This window comes from Oratosquilla oratoria, chromosome 12, assembly GCF_046742065.1.
Source record: "Oratosquilla oratoria isolate Oo_2021 chromosome 12, ASM4674206v1, whole genome shotgun sequence".
NCBI lineage: Eukaryota > Metazoa > Arthropoda > Malacostraca > Stomatopoda > Squillidae > Oratosquilla > Oratosquilla oratoria.
Genome location: NC_134788.1, coordinates 29,013,894 through 29,031,623, shown reverse-complemented (window position 1 = coordinate 29,031,623; position 17,730 = coordinate 29,013,894). Strand labels below are relative to the sequence as shown.

Below are 17,730 nucleotides of genomic sequence, written 5' to 3'. Positions count from 1 at the left end.
CCTCACTAAGAGAGTTGATGTCTGCCCCCTCCTCATATTACTACAAGTTGGTAATATTGAAACGATCCCACACTAATACAATGTAGACATCAGTCCAAAGTTGCTAGGCGTTGTAAAGCTGCAGATTTTCTGTAAATATTGAGGCAAATTGTTACAATTATCTGTAAACATGTTTATATAATGACTTCTTACTGACAGATTAAACAAGACTAATACCAGTACAATTTCTTACATTCCATTATCATTCCTTTCCACTATGAGGTTATCTATTCATTTCAGTATGGTACTTTTGGATCCTTCTTCCCTTGTTTTCAAGATTCCACAGAAGTCGTTTATGTTGGACCTTGTCTCAGGCTTTTTAAACTATAAGTATTCACAATTCACCCTAAACATCAATCAATCAATCCACAGCTGTTTCTCTCTTACAATAAACCTGCACACACCAACTATTTCTTCCATGTTTTCACACCAGGAAAGCTGAGTACTGGAGGCTGCTCCTCTCTACTCCTATAAGCTGGTGACCAAGAAAGAGTACCACACTAATACAAGACAGGAAATAGACCTTTGTAGTTGTAAATTTCTTGGTTTACTTAAAAGAGATCATATTTACATCTTGGGATATAATCCCCCAAAGGGAATATCTTCCCTACCAAGTCTTGGGGAGAGTCTCCCCTAGTCTCCTCTATCTCTGGCGACGCAGTCGCCTGTTTATATATGGGAATATGCCTATCTAAGCATGTCAGGTGTTGGTTGTTACATAGGAAATATGTTTGGGGATAATAATATATGTGTTAGTTGTATTGTAATGGGTTTAGTAATATTTGTGAATGTGCCTTATAATGATATATGTATGGGAGTTATGATAATGAAGCTTGGTAGGTATAAGAAAAGGTTTATGAACTATCTGGTGACATAAGGTACATGTGTTGGTAGCATCTTTGGATGGTGTGATGTACATTGTGATGAATGGCATTGTCCGAGTCAGATGTTTTATGATTAGGAAATGTGCAGGTCATCAAGATTGGAGGTATTGATAAAGGCCTTATTGTCTGCATGTGGATCACATGTCAGGCATGTGACATATCGTAAAGGCTAGTAAAGGTATATGAATACACCTTTCTTTGATATGGAGTTATAGAAAATTGAGAACTTTGAAAACTAATTATTTCTTTTAACAGTTCAGTCACCTTCCCTTTAAAAATGCACAATCACATTTACTTGAAAAAACTAGGTGTCATTTGCTATAAGTCTAAAATAGAAATTCACATCAAGACTGTTCTTGTATATATCTGATAAAAAAAAATCCAGAAATATATCTAACATTGAATATTCTCAACACTGATTCTTGCTGCAGTATATTTTTTTCTTAAAGGAATAGCTACATAATTCTCATTTGCTAACTTAAGCACTTACTGGTCAACATAACCTTCCTCTTCTTAGACTTACATTGCCTTCAACACAAGAAGACATTGATTCAGATTGCTACATTTGGGTGGAGTAATATTTAATAAAAGAATAATTTACTTGTATTTGTACTAACCTCACACAAAATTTCATTCACCACATGATTGCCACATTAGCCATCACACATATCTTGTTCAACTGTTGCAGTCATCTCTAAGTCAAGATCATGTTCCTCAATTTTTATTTCCATGTTTTCTTGAGATATTGAAAGATCATATGAACTTTCAGTCACATTTGGTTCCTCCTTGACTTCTTTCTGAGAATAAGATTTGGTACATGTATGTGACATATACCCTATATGATGACTGGACACATCTGGAGCACTAATAGTTTTGTTTTCATGTAAATCGAAGTTGTCAGCAGCTTCATGGCCATGGAAACTGCCTAAAACTGCATGAGTTTTCACATGGCTCTTCAACTCTGAAGACTGATGAAATGACAAGGTACAATGGTCACACTTGAAAGGTTTCCCACTTGAGCGGGTCCTCATACAACACTTTGTACTACCTTGTTCCTGGGAAAAGGAAGACTGACGAACAGTAGTTGCATAAGGCTTTCCATCAGTATTGGTCCTCATAAAAGGCTTTTCATTAGCATGAATTATCATATGCCGGCTCAGACTACATGACTGTTTAAAGGATGCCTGACATACTGTACATTTGAAAGGCTTCTGGCCAGTATGAGTTGTCCTATGGGACTTTAAACTATTGAACTGGGAAAATGAAGCCTGGCAATATGCACACTCGGGCTTCTCACGTGTATGAGTCCTTACATGACGCTTCAAATTACCTGCTGACCCAGAAAATGCAGCCTTACATCTTGTACATGTATACGGCTTCTCGCCTGTATGGGTCCGTAAATGTCTCCGCAGCAGGTCACCAGGCCAAGTAAAGGAAGACTCACAACAAAGACTGCATTTGTGAGGCCCTTCACCCGTGTGAACACGACTATGAGCCTTCAATCTAGATGAGCGGGTAAATGTGGCAGAACACAGTCCACATGTGAAACCATTCGTGTCAGCTGTTCTCCTTCCAGGTGATTTGGGGAAATATACAGCATCAGATCCTGTATCTTTCAAACTACCTTCTCTTGTGTTGATACTTTTATTCAAAAGATTTCCCCTGTTCATAGAGGAATCTGGCATGTTGCCATCTTGCACCTAAAAAGATCAAATACATATTATTATGTTATGTTAGTATTTTCTCATGGTATTTTCACAGTATCTCAAACCAATGGAACTGGTATTCCTGTGAGTTGGATATCAGAATCATCTCCCTGCCACCCACCTGCAAAATGTATTAATATCCTCACCTCCAACTAGATGCAATGCAGCAAGACACAGCATAATACACAGCAACTCCCTTTTCAGTCCCAACATACAGAAATTAGAGATGGGTAGCGATCCCTTTAGTTTGCATCAAAATGTCATCTATACACAACCACTCTCCACTCACCCCTATCCCCTGCCTTCTCCCTTACTCAACAGATATAGAAAAAATACAGGAAAAAAATATGCTGTGTGAAAATATTATCCATATACAACCATTCCTCTTTCTTTCCTATCTCCTCTCCTCTCCCTGGTACTGCAACTATCTCAGCATTATGCTGTTCCAACTTACATGCACACACACACACAACAAGAAGATAATAAAGAAGACCCTACCAACTATAGACCAGTTTCTCTAACAAGTACAATAGTAAAAATTTGTGAAAGAATTATCAAAAGTAAATGGGTAAAATATTTAGAAAAAAAAAAACAGCGTGCTAAATCCAAGGCAATTTGGATTGAGACAAGGACGATCATGCGTTACTAATTTAATATGTTTCTATTCAAGGCTAATAGATATAATACAAGAAAGAGATGGATGGGCTGATTGTGCATTTCTAGACCTAAAAAAAGGCTTTGACAAAGTACCACATAAGAAGTTGCTTAAGAAATTAGAAACTGAATGAGGAATACAGGGCAAACTACTTAAATGAATGGAAGACTTTTTGCAAGAAAGAAAAATGAGAGTAGTGATAAGAGACAAACACTCAAGATGGGATGACGTAATAAGCGGTGTTCCACAAGGAACAGTTCTGGCCCCAATAATGTTTGCTATATATATTAATGATATGGATGAAGAAATTGAAAGTTATATGAGCTTCTTTGCAGATGATGCAAAACTATTAAAACAAGTGAACACGGAAGAAGATTGTGAGTCACTACAGAGTGATCTCAATAAAGTATGGGAATGGAGTAGGAAGTGGGAGATGGAGTTCAACACTAAAAAGTGTAGTATAATGGAATTTGGAAAAAGCAAAAACAGAATACATGTAACAGGATCATATAAATTGGGAGAAGAAGGAATAAAAAAAGTAGAAAATGAGAAGGACCTGGGAGTCATTGTTATGAATAATATGTCACCTGAGAAACATATAAGATTTTTGGAGAAACTTATAATTTAATAAGAACAATTAAAGTGGCATTTACGTATCTGGATGAAGAAATGGTGAAGAAAATTCTAATCACTCTGATAAGACCAAGACTGGAGTATGCTACAACGATGTGGTCACCAAGTACAAAAAGATGTAAAAAAAAAACTTGAAAGAATACAAAGAGCAATTACAAAATTGGCACCAACACTCTTAAAACTATCATATGAAGAGAGACTAGCAAAACTTGAACTACAGACATTACAGCAAAGAAGAGAGACAGGAGATTTGATAGCTATTTACAGAATCATGAAAGGCATAGAAATTATTGATAGAGAGAATCTGATAAAATGGGATGATAGAAATACTAGAGGACACGGAAAGAAAATCAAGAAAGACAGCTATAGAAGAGATCTGAAAAAGAACAGCTTTCCTCACAGAGTAATAGACAGTTAGAACAAGTTAGATGAGAAAGTGGTGTGTGCAAAAACAATACATGAATTTAAAAATAGTTTAGATAAAATGAGATATGAAGACGGGACACCATGAGCATAGCTCCCCTTCCCGTAAAATACAACTAGGTAAATACACACACACACATACACACACACACACACTAGAGAGGATCTAATAAAATGGGATGATAGAAATACAAGAGGACACAGAAAGAAAATCAAGAAAGACAGCTATAGAAGAGATATGAAAAAGAACAGCTTTCTTCACAGAGTAATAGACATTTGGAACAAGTTAGATGAGAAAGTGGTGTGTGCAAAAACAATACATGAATTTAAAAATAGTTTAGATGAAATGAGATATGAAGACGGGACACCACGAGCATAGCTCCCCTTCCCGTAAAATACAACTAGGTAAATACACACACACACACACACAATGGATTCAAGAGAACACTAGGTATAGAAATGAAGAAGAACCATCGAGACTAGACCTAATAATCACATCAGAACCTGAAATAGTGGAAAAGATAGAATACCAGGCACTAATAAGTAAAAGTGACCACATATTGATAGTACTAGAACTAAATGAGGAAAAATACATGAAAAGAAATTAACAATATAGAAAAGGAAGATTGATGTATGAAAAAACAAATTTTGATCAAATAAGAGAATTCTTTCAAAATGAAAACTGGGAAAGAATACACAAAGAAGATACAACAGTAGAAGAGAAATGGAATATTTTGACAAAAAATTATAAAAAAGGAGTGGAAAAGTATGTCCCAAGACAAAAACAAGAAAAAGAATATGTAAAGTGCTGGTACAACAAAAGTTGTAAGGAGTTAAAAGACAAAAGAGATAAAGCTTGGACCAAATTGAAGAAATACAAAAGACCTGAAAAATGGAAAATATATACTAGTTATAGAAATGAATATGTACAAGTGTGCAGAGACGAAAAAAGAAAATATGAAAAAGATGTCATAGAAAAATGTAAAGATCAACCAAAACTATTTTACAGATTTGTAAACAACATACTGAAAAACAAACAAGATCTAGAGAAATTACAACAAGGAGGAGTTGAATACACAGAGGAAATAGAAATGGCAGAAATTATGAACAAACATTTTAAATCAGTGTTTACAAGGGAGAACATACAACCTGGAGAGATTGAATGGGAAGAGAAAGTCCTCCCCTATGAAAGAAATAGAAGTAACAAAGAACGAAATAATGAAACACTTGAGTAATCTTGATGTCAGAAAATCACATGGACCAGATGAAATAGCAAACTGGATTTTGAAAGAATGCAGGAATGAACTGGCAGACAAAATACAAAGCATAATAAACAGTTCCTTGAAAGAAGGAAAAGTTCCAAAAGATTGGAAAAGAGCAAATATAGTACCTATATACAAAGGAGGAAATAAAGAGGACCCTACAAACTATAGACCAGTCTCTCTAACAAGTACAATAGCAAAAATCTGTGAAAGAATTATCAAAAGTAGATGGGTAAAGTATTTAGAAAAAAACAACGTACTAAATCCAAGGCAGTTTGGATTCATACAAGGAAGATCATGCGTCACCAATTTAATAGGTTTCTATTCAAGGCTAATAGATATAGTACAATAAAGAGATGGATGGGCTGATTGTGCATTTCTAGACCTAAAAAAAAGTACCACATAAAAAGTTACTTAAGAAATTAGAAACTGAAGGAGGAATACAGAGCAAACTGCTTAGATGGATGGAAGACTTTTTGCAAGAAAGAAAAATGAGAGTAGTGCTAAGAGACAAACACTCTAACTGGGATGAAGTAATAAGCGGTGTTCCACAAGGAACAGTTTTGGCCCCAATAATGTTTGCTATATATATTAATGATATGGATAAAGAAATTGAAAGTTACATGAACTTCTTTGGATATGACGCAAAACTGTTAAAAAAAAAGTGAACACGGAAGAAGATTGTGAGTCACTACAAAGTGATCATATGAAAGACTTCTCATCAGCATGGGCCTTCATATGGGACTTTAACCCATTAAACTCTGAAGACGAGACTCTTGTCATTTGGTCAAATAAAACAAAAAATCATAAAACACCAAAATGTTTGATCAAACAGCACCAGAAAAATATGACGTCAGTCCTCGCTTCGCGAAGCGAGGAGGACTGACGTCATATTTTTCTGGTTCTGTTTGATCAAACATTTTGGTGTTTTATGATTTTTTGTTTTATTTGACCAAATGACAAGAATCTTGTCATCGGAGTTGAATGGATTAAATGAGAACTGACAGAGTCTACACTTGTAGGGTCATCTCACCTGTATGTGTTCTCACATGTCTTTGCAGATCACCCGGCCAACTAAATAAAGCCTCACAATCTGTGCATTTATGAACTTTTTTATCTGTGTAAATGTGAATATGAGCCTTCAAAGCAGATGAGCAGCTAAATGTGGCAGAACACAATCCACATGTAAAAGCATTTGTGTCAGCTGTTCTCCTTATAGGTGATTCAGGGGGACATACTATTATTTAATTTTGTGTTGATACTTCTATTCAAAAAAAATTCTCTGTTTATGGAGGAATCTGGCATGTTGCCTTCTTGCACCTGAAAAGATAAAATGCCTATTATTATGTGCTACAATAGGAGTCTCTGTATATTTTTATAGCATCTCAGACCAATGGAATTGGTGTTCCTGTGAGTTGGAGATCAGAGTTGTTTCCTTGCCACCCATCTCCAAACCTATCAATTCCCATCACCACCATCTAAAATCAATGCAGCAAGACAGCATATCTACAGCAACCACCTTTTCAGTCCCCTCATGCAGAAATTTGAGAAGGGAGGAATCCCTTTAGGCTGCATGAAAATTTCTATACACAGCCATTCTTCACTCACCCCTATCCTTTGCCTTCTCCCTTACTTGCTTAAAAGATATAGGAAAAGGAGAAGACAAGGAGAAAAGAAAACTCTTTGTGTCAAAATATAATCCGTGAACAACCATTGTGTAATATTTTAAACAGTTATATTGGCTCGGTATTCGTAAATGAAACACCTCGAAGTGAACTCCAAACTGAAACCTGTGAAAAATCTGGGGTAAACTTACTACGGTACATATAACAAAAGAAAAAATTAAAAGGTGTATAGAGAAACTCAAAATTAATAAAACACCAGGGCCTGATGGTTGGCATCCAGGAATCTTAAAGGAAATGAAAAATTATATTGTTGTTCCATTAGAAATTATTTTCAAAAAAATTCATCATATCCAGAGATGTCCCAAGAGAATGGAAGCTAGCTAATGTTACTCCTATATTCAAAAAAGGTGACAAAAAGAAACCAAATAACTATAGGCCTATAAGTTTGACTTCAGTCATAGGAAAAATAATGGAAACTATCATCAGAGATGCTATCGAACATCACTTAGAAAGTAACCATTTGATAAATGATAGCCAGCATGGTTTCAGATGGAAATGTTCTTGTGTGACTAACTTACTCGAATTCTACAACACAGTTATCTCGAATTATGACAAAAGAAACAATATAGATTTAATATATCTAGACTTTGCAAAAGCTTTTGATACTGTCCCTCACAAAAGGCTACTTACTGAATTAGCTTCACACGGAATAAGTGGTAGCCTATTAAGTTGGACTAGTAATTGGTTGAATGATAAAAAACAGAGAGTTATATTAAATGGAAAAACTTCTAGATGGAAAAATGTTACAAGTGGAGTTCCTCAGGGTTCCGTTCTTGGGCCACTTCTATTCATATAATACATAAATGATAGACCATAAACTAAAATCTACTGTTTCCAAATTTGTTGATGATACAAAACTGTGCAGAATGGCAAATGATCACTTAAACCAATTAGATATTCAAGAAGATTTAGATAAATTACAGCAATGGTCTGAAAAGTGGCTAATGAAATTTAACACAAGTAAATGCACATAGGTAAAAATAACAGTAAGTACGATTACAAGTTATTTGGAAATTCGTTAACAAAAGTGAATAGGGAAAAAGATCTCGGCGTAATTATCAGTAATGATCTCAAATCATCCAAGCAGTGTATTTCAGCCTCTGAGAAAGCAAATAAGATTCTAGGACTCATTGCGTGATCTTTGACTTCAAAAGTCCATCACTCATTAAAAAGCTATATAAATCATTAGTTCGTCCACATTTGGAATGTGCTGTTTCTGTATGGTCACCGAATCTCATTAAAGACATTGACAGACTGGAAAAAGTACAATGGCGAGCCACAGAACTGATTCCAAATATAAAAAATAAATCATACGAAAATCGACTAAAACATATGAATCTGTTTTCCCTCAAAAAGCATAGACTCAGAGGTGACTTGATATAGGTCTTTAAAATTCTAAAGGGAATTGACATCAAAAGTGACAAAATTTTCACACTGAATGAGAATCAGACAAGAAACAATGGTCTCAAACTGTCCGGAAATAGATTCAATTTGGAAGTGGGTAGAAACAACTTTGCCAACCATGTAGTTAATAAATTGAATAAACTTCCTGCAGAGGCAGTGCAATGTAGTTCAGTTTGAAGCTTTGGTCATTTAGATAAACACCTAAGATGCTGTAATGATTATAATTTATTCAATATTATTTGTTTTTGTTTTGTTATCATTTGTGTTTGATTCTCATTATCAGTTATATGTCAATTTATTATTTACTATTTACCTGTATGTTTATTATTTAACTATACCTATGCATTTATTTATGTATTTTATTTGATATTTACGTTATTATAGTTTTTATTTATTATTATTACAATTTTTTTTTTTTTTCATCCAACTTAGATATGGACCAAAAGGTCTCATGTCAGCATGCTCCGCCTTTGTAATCCTTTGTAACCATTCTGCACCTACCCCTGTCCCCTACCTTCTCCCCGATACTGCAACTATCCCTCCATTATGCTGTGCCATCTTTAAACTGCACTGTACCACTTCTTTTAGTATATATATATACATATATATATATATATATATATATATATATATATATATATATATATATATATATATACATATATATATACCTATATATATATATATACATATATATATATATATATATATATATATATATATGTATATGCTGAATACTACAGGAAAAAGAAAAATTCTTGGAATCCGAGCGCTTTCGTGATGTTTGTTCACATCTTCAAGGATTACAATAGAATGAATAAGTACAGAGTAAGATGAGATATATATACACATGAGAGAGGTTTGACATATGGAAAGGGTCACCACTTAAGCTAATTATATCAGGTCAGGTCAAGTCTTGAAGGGTAGGGGTGGGTGACCTTATTCCTTACAGTAATTATCATATATACTCTTAACAATAAATGGATCAAGTTTGTATAGACCTAAATTGTTATTGAGGAGTTTTTCATAGTCATGTTTGATGATACAAGATTCTATAATATTTCTTTCAGTCATGTCTTTACATGATACAATTTTTGTTGCATTTTTCCAATTGATCGGATGGTCAAAATCCCTTACATGAGTAAACAAGGCATTAGAATATTGGCCTGTCTTAATGCTATGTTTATGCTGTGTTATTCTTACTTCTAAATCTTTGCTTGTTTGCCCAACATAATATCTATTACAATCAGAACATGGTATCTTATAAACACATCCCTTAAAATCATTTGGGGAGTTTTTTATCAGTAGATTTTTAACAGTGGAATTATTTCTAAAGACAACATTATCGTTAAAATGTTTTAGGATATTGGGAATCTCTATCATATTTTCATTGTATGGAAGTATCAACAGGTCTGTGTTGTCAAATTTTTGTTTCCTTTCAGTATTATAAAATGTTCTTTTTGCATGTTTAAAGCAATTGTCCAAAAAGTGTTTTGGGTATTTTAACTGCTTTCCAATTTCATAAATCTTACATATCTCATCATTAATAAATTCAGGGCTGCAAATGCGTAATCCACGGAGGAACATAGAAGAGAATGTTGATTTCTTAACTCTAACATGGTGAGCAGAATAAAAATGAATATATGAATTTACATTAGTAGGTTTACGGTGAATACTATATTTAAATTTCTTATCATATCTATAAACTTTACAATCCAAAAAAGTAATGCTTGAATTATCTTCAATCTCCACAGTGAATTTTATTGAGGGTACTAAGTTATTTAATTTTGTCAAAAATGAATTGAGATTTTCATTGCTAGGCCATATGCAAAGGATATCATCAACATACCGAAACCATTTGACCTTATTTGGCAGTATATTACTTAAAATCTTTGACTCAAAAAATTCCATATAAAGGTTACTTAAGACAGCTGATAAAGGATTACCCATTGCCATTCCAAATTTCTGTTTATAAAACTTTCCGTTATTTAATTTTGTCAAAAATGAATTGAGATTTTCATTGCTAGGCCATATGCAAAGGATATCATCAACATACCGAAACCATTTGACCTTATTTGGCAGTATATTACTTAAAATCTTTGACTCAAAAAATACCATATAAAGATTATTTAAGACAGCTGATAAAGGATTACCCATTGCCATTCCAAATTTCTGTTTATAAAACTTTCCGTTAAATTCAAATTTACAATCCTTAACACATAACTTAATAAGGTCAATAATAATTTTGATATCGTAAGATATGTTATGATTAGGAAGTTTATCTGCAAGAAATTCAAGCAAGTCATCTATGGGAACTTTTGTGAATAACGAAATGATATCAAAACTAATTTGAAATTATGATTTAAGTCTAAACAGTTTAATTGGTCAATTAAATCAACATTGTTTTTATGTTCGTTCCAGAGATTTTTCCTATTAAAGGGTTTAACAAAGTTACCAGCCATTTTGATAATTTGTAAGAAGCCAATCCTATTGAGCTTATAATGGGCCTAATAGGATTGTTTTCTTTGTGAACTTTAATTAACCCATACATGTATGGTAAAGGTGGGGAAATGGTCATGAACTTTTACATAAGGTGTCCTCGTTTCTTAATCAACTTTTTATATCTTGTTAAAAGAACTATTCACTGACTAATGAGTTTTTACTAAGTTCACAATATGTTTCAGAATCATTAAGGAGTTTGTTCATTTTGTCCAAGAAATCACTTTTGTTCATTATTACTAAAGCATTAGATTTGTCAGCTTTAGTAAGATGGATATTTTGGTCATTCCTAAGATCTTTAAAAGTATTTTTAAATCTAAGAGGACTCGCATTATTGTTTCTAGACATTGCTTCATAAACTATACCTTTACAAATATTTAAGTTCTCAACAGAGAGGTCACCAAATTTATCTAAATTTCATAAAGAGTTTGTAATGCATACACTGTCTGTTTCCTTTGACATCGCGAACTTAAAACCATAACCAAGCGCAGCTTTTTCATTGTTACTCAAAACTCTGTCGGATAAGTTAATTACAAAGTCTGTATTAGCATACAAAGTCCAATCACCTTTACTAATTAAGTTTTCTAATTTCTTGTTTAAAATGTTTTCAAGTTTCAAACATCTTAAGAAATAATACCACTGTTAAAAATCTACTGATAAAAAACTCCCCAAATGATTTTAAGGGATGTGTTTATAAGATACCATGTTCTGATTGTAATAGATATTATGTTGGGCAAACAAGCAAAGATTTAGAAGTAAGAATAAACATAGCATTAAGACAGGCCAATATTCTAATGCCTTGTTTACTCATGTAAGGGATTTTGACCATCCGATCAATTGGAAAAATGCAACAAAAATTGTATCATGTAAAGACATGACTGAAAGAAATATTATAGAATCTTGTATCATCAAACATGACTATGAAAAACTCCTCAATAACAATTTAGGTCTATACAAACTTGATCCATTTATTGTTAAGAGTATATATGATAATTACTGTAAGGAATAAGGTCACCCACCCCTACCCTTCAAGACTTGACCTGACCTGATATAATTAGCTTAAGTGGTGACCCTTTCCATATGTCAAACCTCTCTCATGTGTATATATATCTCATCTTACTCTGTACTTATTCATTCTATTGTAATCCTTGAAGATGTGAACAAATATCACGAAAGCGCTCGGATTCCAAGAATTTTTCTTTTCCCTGTGGTATTCAGCATATCGGTGTAGTCACGTGTGATTTGTGATACTTTGATACTTGTGCATATATATTTCTTTTTTTGCCTGTTCCCTGTAGTAGGTGAGGAAAGAATTCTACCACCATGTTTCTCATGCAGGTTGTAAAAGATCGCTATGTAGGACAGAGTAATAGTACTAGGTACCCTCTTTGTTTAATGATTCTAAGAGAAGTCAAGGGATATATATACTGTATATATATATATATATATATATATATATACATATATATATATATATATATGTATATATATATATATATATATATATATATATATATATATATAAATAAATAAATATATATATATATATATATATATATAATATATATATGTACATATGCCCCATAGGAAAGCACCCATATAGTGCTTCCAAATACCAATTCTAGAATGGAGAAAGAAATCATAGGTAAAAGGAATGTGTTCATGGATAGATCACATGAATCTAACATGATATTAGGTTAGGTGAAGTTAGGTTATGTTAGAGAAAAAATCAATCTTGCCTATCTAAACAATCGCCTATTTAAACAATCTGCCATTAAATCATTCTATTCATTTACCCCACCCTAACTCCCGATTTTCCATTACGATCCCCCAGACTGTTGGGTTTATTTTTATTTTGCAATTGCATACACATATTTAAAAACACACTATAAATTTGCGATAAATTTATAGAAGGAACCAGTGTGTCTGATTTGGCAGCAACCCAAGCTGTTTCTGGTACTATTATGTACTACTGGCTGAAAATTGGATCTTAGGTACTTTGGAACATTATTGTTGATGCATTCATCATTTAGTTTCAGTTGTTTATTGTGGTAATCAAAAAGCTACATTACTACATTTCCAAATTTGTCAGCTCCTATAAGTCAGATCAGATCTAAATTGTATGATTTCATTTTGAGCCACCTGCAGTCTAGACTGATATCTTTTGGATAGCCCACTGTACCTTGGGCTACAAGCATAATCAAAATGGCACTAAATAAGTGCAGTTTCTTGGATTTCAAATATTCTTTTAGCATTTCTATATGAAATTTTGATTTTGTTCGAGCATTTAGTGAGTACTATGACCTTTCCAGACAAAATTTTGTCATATGTCATTCCTAAGCAGGAAACCTGTTGTTTGGTCTAAATCACTGTCACACATTTGACTTTTAAACCATCACACTGTTTCAGTTTATGGCTGGATCCAAACAATATAAATTCTGTTTTAGCAAGATGCAACAACAGTTTAGTATCAATTAGCAATTCTTGTAAAGCAACAAGCTCAGTACCAAGAACCTTCTCTATCTCTGATGCATCCCTGCCTGAAACAACAAAGCTAAATTATCTACACAAAACTGCATTTTACAATCCACAACAGCTGATATATTGTTCATATCTCTCAGAAATAGAAGCTGAACCAAAATTGAGCCCTGAGCCACACCACAGGTAACATTGCATTCATCAGAATTTTTTATATTAAGAATTTGCTTTCTATTGGCTAAATAAGATCTGAACCAGTTGATTGTAACACTGGGCTCATTCATATGAGGTGCAGTCATTTTCTGGGGAAGGATCTCATGATTCACAGTAATGCCTTTTGAAGTTCTAAAAGAACCATATCAGTATGTCTACCCTTATCCAATTCCAGTTTAATTACACAAGTAAATGAAACTCATATCAGTTGAGCATCCTGTACAGAAACCTGACTGAAGTTCACACAGATAATTTTCCATGAGGAAACCATTCAGTTGTTTACATGTTAAGAAACAAGTTAAACACCATATGAGGACGGAGCCTTTATTTGTACGACGTTTCACTTATTACATCTTTTTCAAGTACATAGGCGAAACATCGTACAAATAAAGGCTCCGTCCTCATACGATGTTTAACTCGTCAGTCTTGTCGGCAACTGCCACTTTCATGAAAATGTTAAGAAACCTTTGATATGCCTAGGACAGTTACCTACATCAGTTTTGCTACTCTTTCTGCTAACTTTAGGTCATCTGGCACTATTTCTATTAAAAAGAAAAAAAAAAAAAGCTGGGATGTTGTTGTTGTTGTTGTCGTTCCCTAGACTGTCTGTCCGAGCAGCCCCGTCTCCCCAAGGAATGCTACAGCCGAAACTGGGTTTTCCCACAAATCCTTTATAGAGTGCAAGCCGAAACTGGGTTTTCCCACAAATCCTTTATAGAGTGCAAGCCGATACTGGGTTTTCCCACAAATCCTTTATAGAGTGCAAGCTGGGATGTTGTCTATATCAGTGGTCTTGCTAGGACTCACATCTTCTAGAATCTATACCACATCCTCAACAGACATATGACTTAAATTGAAAATCCTTTCATTGGTGGAGTTTTCTGTAAAAAGCTTTTATGAAGACACAACCATATATACCTGAATTAATTGGAAGTGTTTAAACCAACTAAGGGGTGAAAACAAAATTAGTGATTTCCAATACAAACATCAGTTATTGAAATATGAGTACTGTATATACCTTTCACATAAAATAGCCCATATGGTGTTTTTTTTCTTATATTTTGGTTTTCTTTATCACAAAAGACTTCCAAACAGTAGACTTGCCGTCATTACCCCACTTCAAATGACCTAAGCGACAAAATCTGAACAAAAGTTAATCAACACAGCATTAATTTGAAAAACATACAAAACTAAATACAATTGTGATTTCCCACCCATATATATATATATATATTTATATATATATATATATATATATATATATAAATATGTATATACATTACGTATATATATATATATATATATATATATTATATATATATATATATATATATATATATATATATATATATATATATATATATATATATATATATACATATATTTATATATACAGTATATACACACACACACGAGTATATATACGCCATAAAAGCAGCGGTTGGGTATTTCTGAATTTGTGGAAATACGCCAGCCTTTGATTCAGGCAGAAAATTAGCCACGCAATTGTGCTGTCTTCACTTTTGTTAACAAGTGGGTTCTGAGCTTTCCCAGATTTCATCAAGTTGTTAAAGGAAAGTGGTTTAATTGGTGTACACATTTCTTTGATCTTATGCAACAGGTGTAAAGGGTGAAAGCCACTGTAATATGGCTACAGGCTATCAAGCTACAGGATAGAAGGTAAAATATTAAGATGGATTCAGAACTTTCTAACAGGGAGAAAACAGAGGGTGTTGATAAATGGAGAGGCTTCTAGATGGAAGGAAGTAACAAGCGGAGTCCCGCAGGGCTCTGTTCTTGGCCCCTTGCTCTTTGTAATATTCATAAATGACCTGCCAGAAGCAGCAGTGAATGGAAGTAAAGTGTATCTATATGCAGATGACACTAAGATATACAGGACAATACAAAGCAATGAAGACTGTGATATGTTACAATGGGACCTGGACAAACTCAAAGAATGGAAAGAGAGGTGGCTCCTAAGTTATCATCCAGAGAAGAGCAAGTATATGAGGATAGGGAGGACCACAATGGAAGAGAAGGGTTATAGTTTGTACGGCAACATCAGTAAGACAGGAAATGAAAAAGACATAGGGGTGATCATAGATGACAAACTAAATTTCTCCAGCCACTTGGCAGAAAAAAACAATAAAGCCAATATGTTAGTAGGGCTGATCAGAAGGACCTTTCAACATTTAGAACCAAACATTCTTAAGCCTCTGTACACGGCTCTTGTAAGGCCACACTTGGAATACGCCAACCCGGTGTGGTGTCCCCATCTGTTGAAGGATTTGGAGGCTGTGGAGAATGTACAGCAGAGAGCAACTAAATTATTGCCATCCCTCAATGAGTTATCGTACAAAGAGAGACTGAGGAAGTTAAACTTGCCCACGTTGGCGTACAGGAGATCCCGGGGGGACCAAATTGAGACATACAAAATCATCACTGGTGTATATGACAGAAACTGCACTGAGGGTCTCTTTGAATTTAGAGAGGGGTCCAGTATAAGGGGAAATAGTCGGAAAATATTTAAGCCAAGAGCAAGGTTGGACCTGAGAAAGTACTCCTTTAATAACAGAGTCATTAATAATTGGAATGAGCTGCCAGAATGGGTGGTAAATGTAGACACAGTCAAAAGTTTTGAGGCAAGGCTAGACAAATTCTGGGAGGGACAAGGGGAAATATATAATTATAGAGCGCAAATTAACACTGCACGCGGCCAGCACCAACATCATACTAGAAATCAAGGCTGCCACACTGGAGTCACAGACCACACAAGGCCTCTTCCAGTAAAACGTCAACTGTAATCGTCAACTGTAATGTTGTGGCGGATTCTCTGCAACGACGGCCGATCGTGGCGCATTGTTTACATTGCGGCGGCGATACTCTGGTCTCACTTAGCTGAAAGACAAAACTGATTATGTTCACCTATGACTTCTACTCATGTATGTGTTGCGCCGTGTTACCAAAGTGCACGTTTAGCTTGGCCTACGTTTGATGTAACGGGCTGTATAATGTTTCAGAACTTGTTCAAGAGTTTGTACTTACGTTTATTTCCATTTCGTCTGCAGCGACGGTGGGACACTGTTAGTCAAGGTTATACTAATCAACGGATTGCTAGAAGTCCAACCTTAGGGCATGGGTAACTTTACTATTCTACTCCATCCCCGCGAGAAGTGTTAATACAAAACAGATAACGAGAAGAGTTTTCGCCCGTAAACCTCATGCAATGTTTACGACAATAGTCAAACGACTGTGATTATTGCCTCTATTTACATTTTATAACATCTATTTCTATTTCAAGATAATTCTACACTATTGAGTAATTCATCTCTTATTACTGAATAAGTTGTAAATATATTTTCTCAAATATGTAAATATGAATGTTGTTGACATATATCTTCAGTGAAACCTTGGATCTCTTCCAAGGAATGGACTCCAGTGGCATTGGATTGGGCATCACTAGGCTTGGATTCCAAACCAGATCCTCCAAACATGAACAGAATCCATCTGAGTCATAGGGCTCCAATTCTTCTGTTGACTAGTGTAACCATGGCTTATGGAGTGCTCCAATGCACCACAACACCTACCATTTTGGACCCGCCGTGACTCGACGGTACCCCTCGCGTCTGGTAACTGCATGGGGATTTTGGCGTCTGTTCAAATCCTGGCTGCAGCATAGTGGTTAGGAAGGCCATCCACTCTGAGTAACAACCCCCCAACTGCTGCTCACTTTGGACCTAATTTGACTTGGACATGACTGTGATACATCAGCTTCCTCTGGGTATTATCATTGCAGTGACATACAATAGACACCATCTCTCTTGCATTCATGTAGGAACTGTTCTGGAC

General features: G+C 34.6%; 1 protein-coding gene across 1 annotated transcript; it reads right to left on the bottom strand.

Annotated features, from left to right (window-relative positions):
• Positions 1–267: 267 nt before the first annotated feature.
• LOC143030639 (uncharacterized) lies at positions 268–17,094 on the bottom strand. Its single transcript, XM_076193806.1, has 2 exons — positions 16,927–17,094; positions 268–2,623 (listed from the first exon to the last, which is right to left on the bottom strand). The coding sequence occupies exons 1-2, from the start codon at positions 16,936–16,938 to the stop codon at positions 1,577–1,579; spliced, it is 1,059 nt and encodes a 352-aa protein (XP_076049921.1). The 5' UTR covers positions 16,939–17,094; the 3' UTR covers positions 268–1,576.
• Positions 17,095–17,730: the final 636 nt, after the last annotated feature.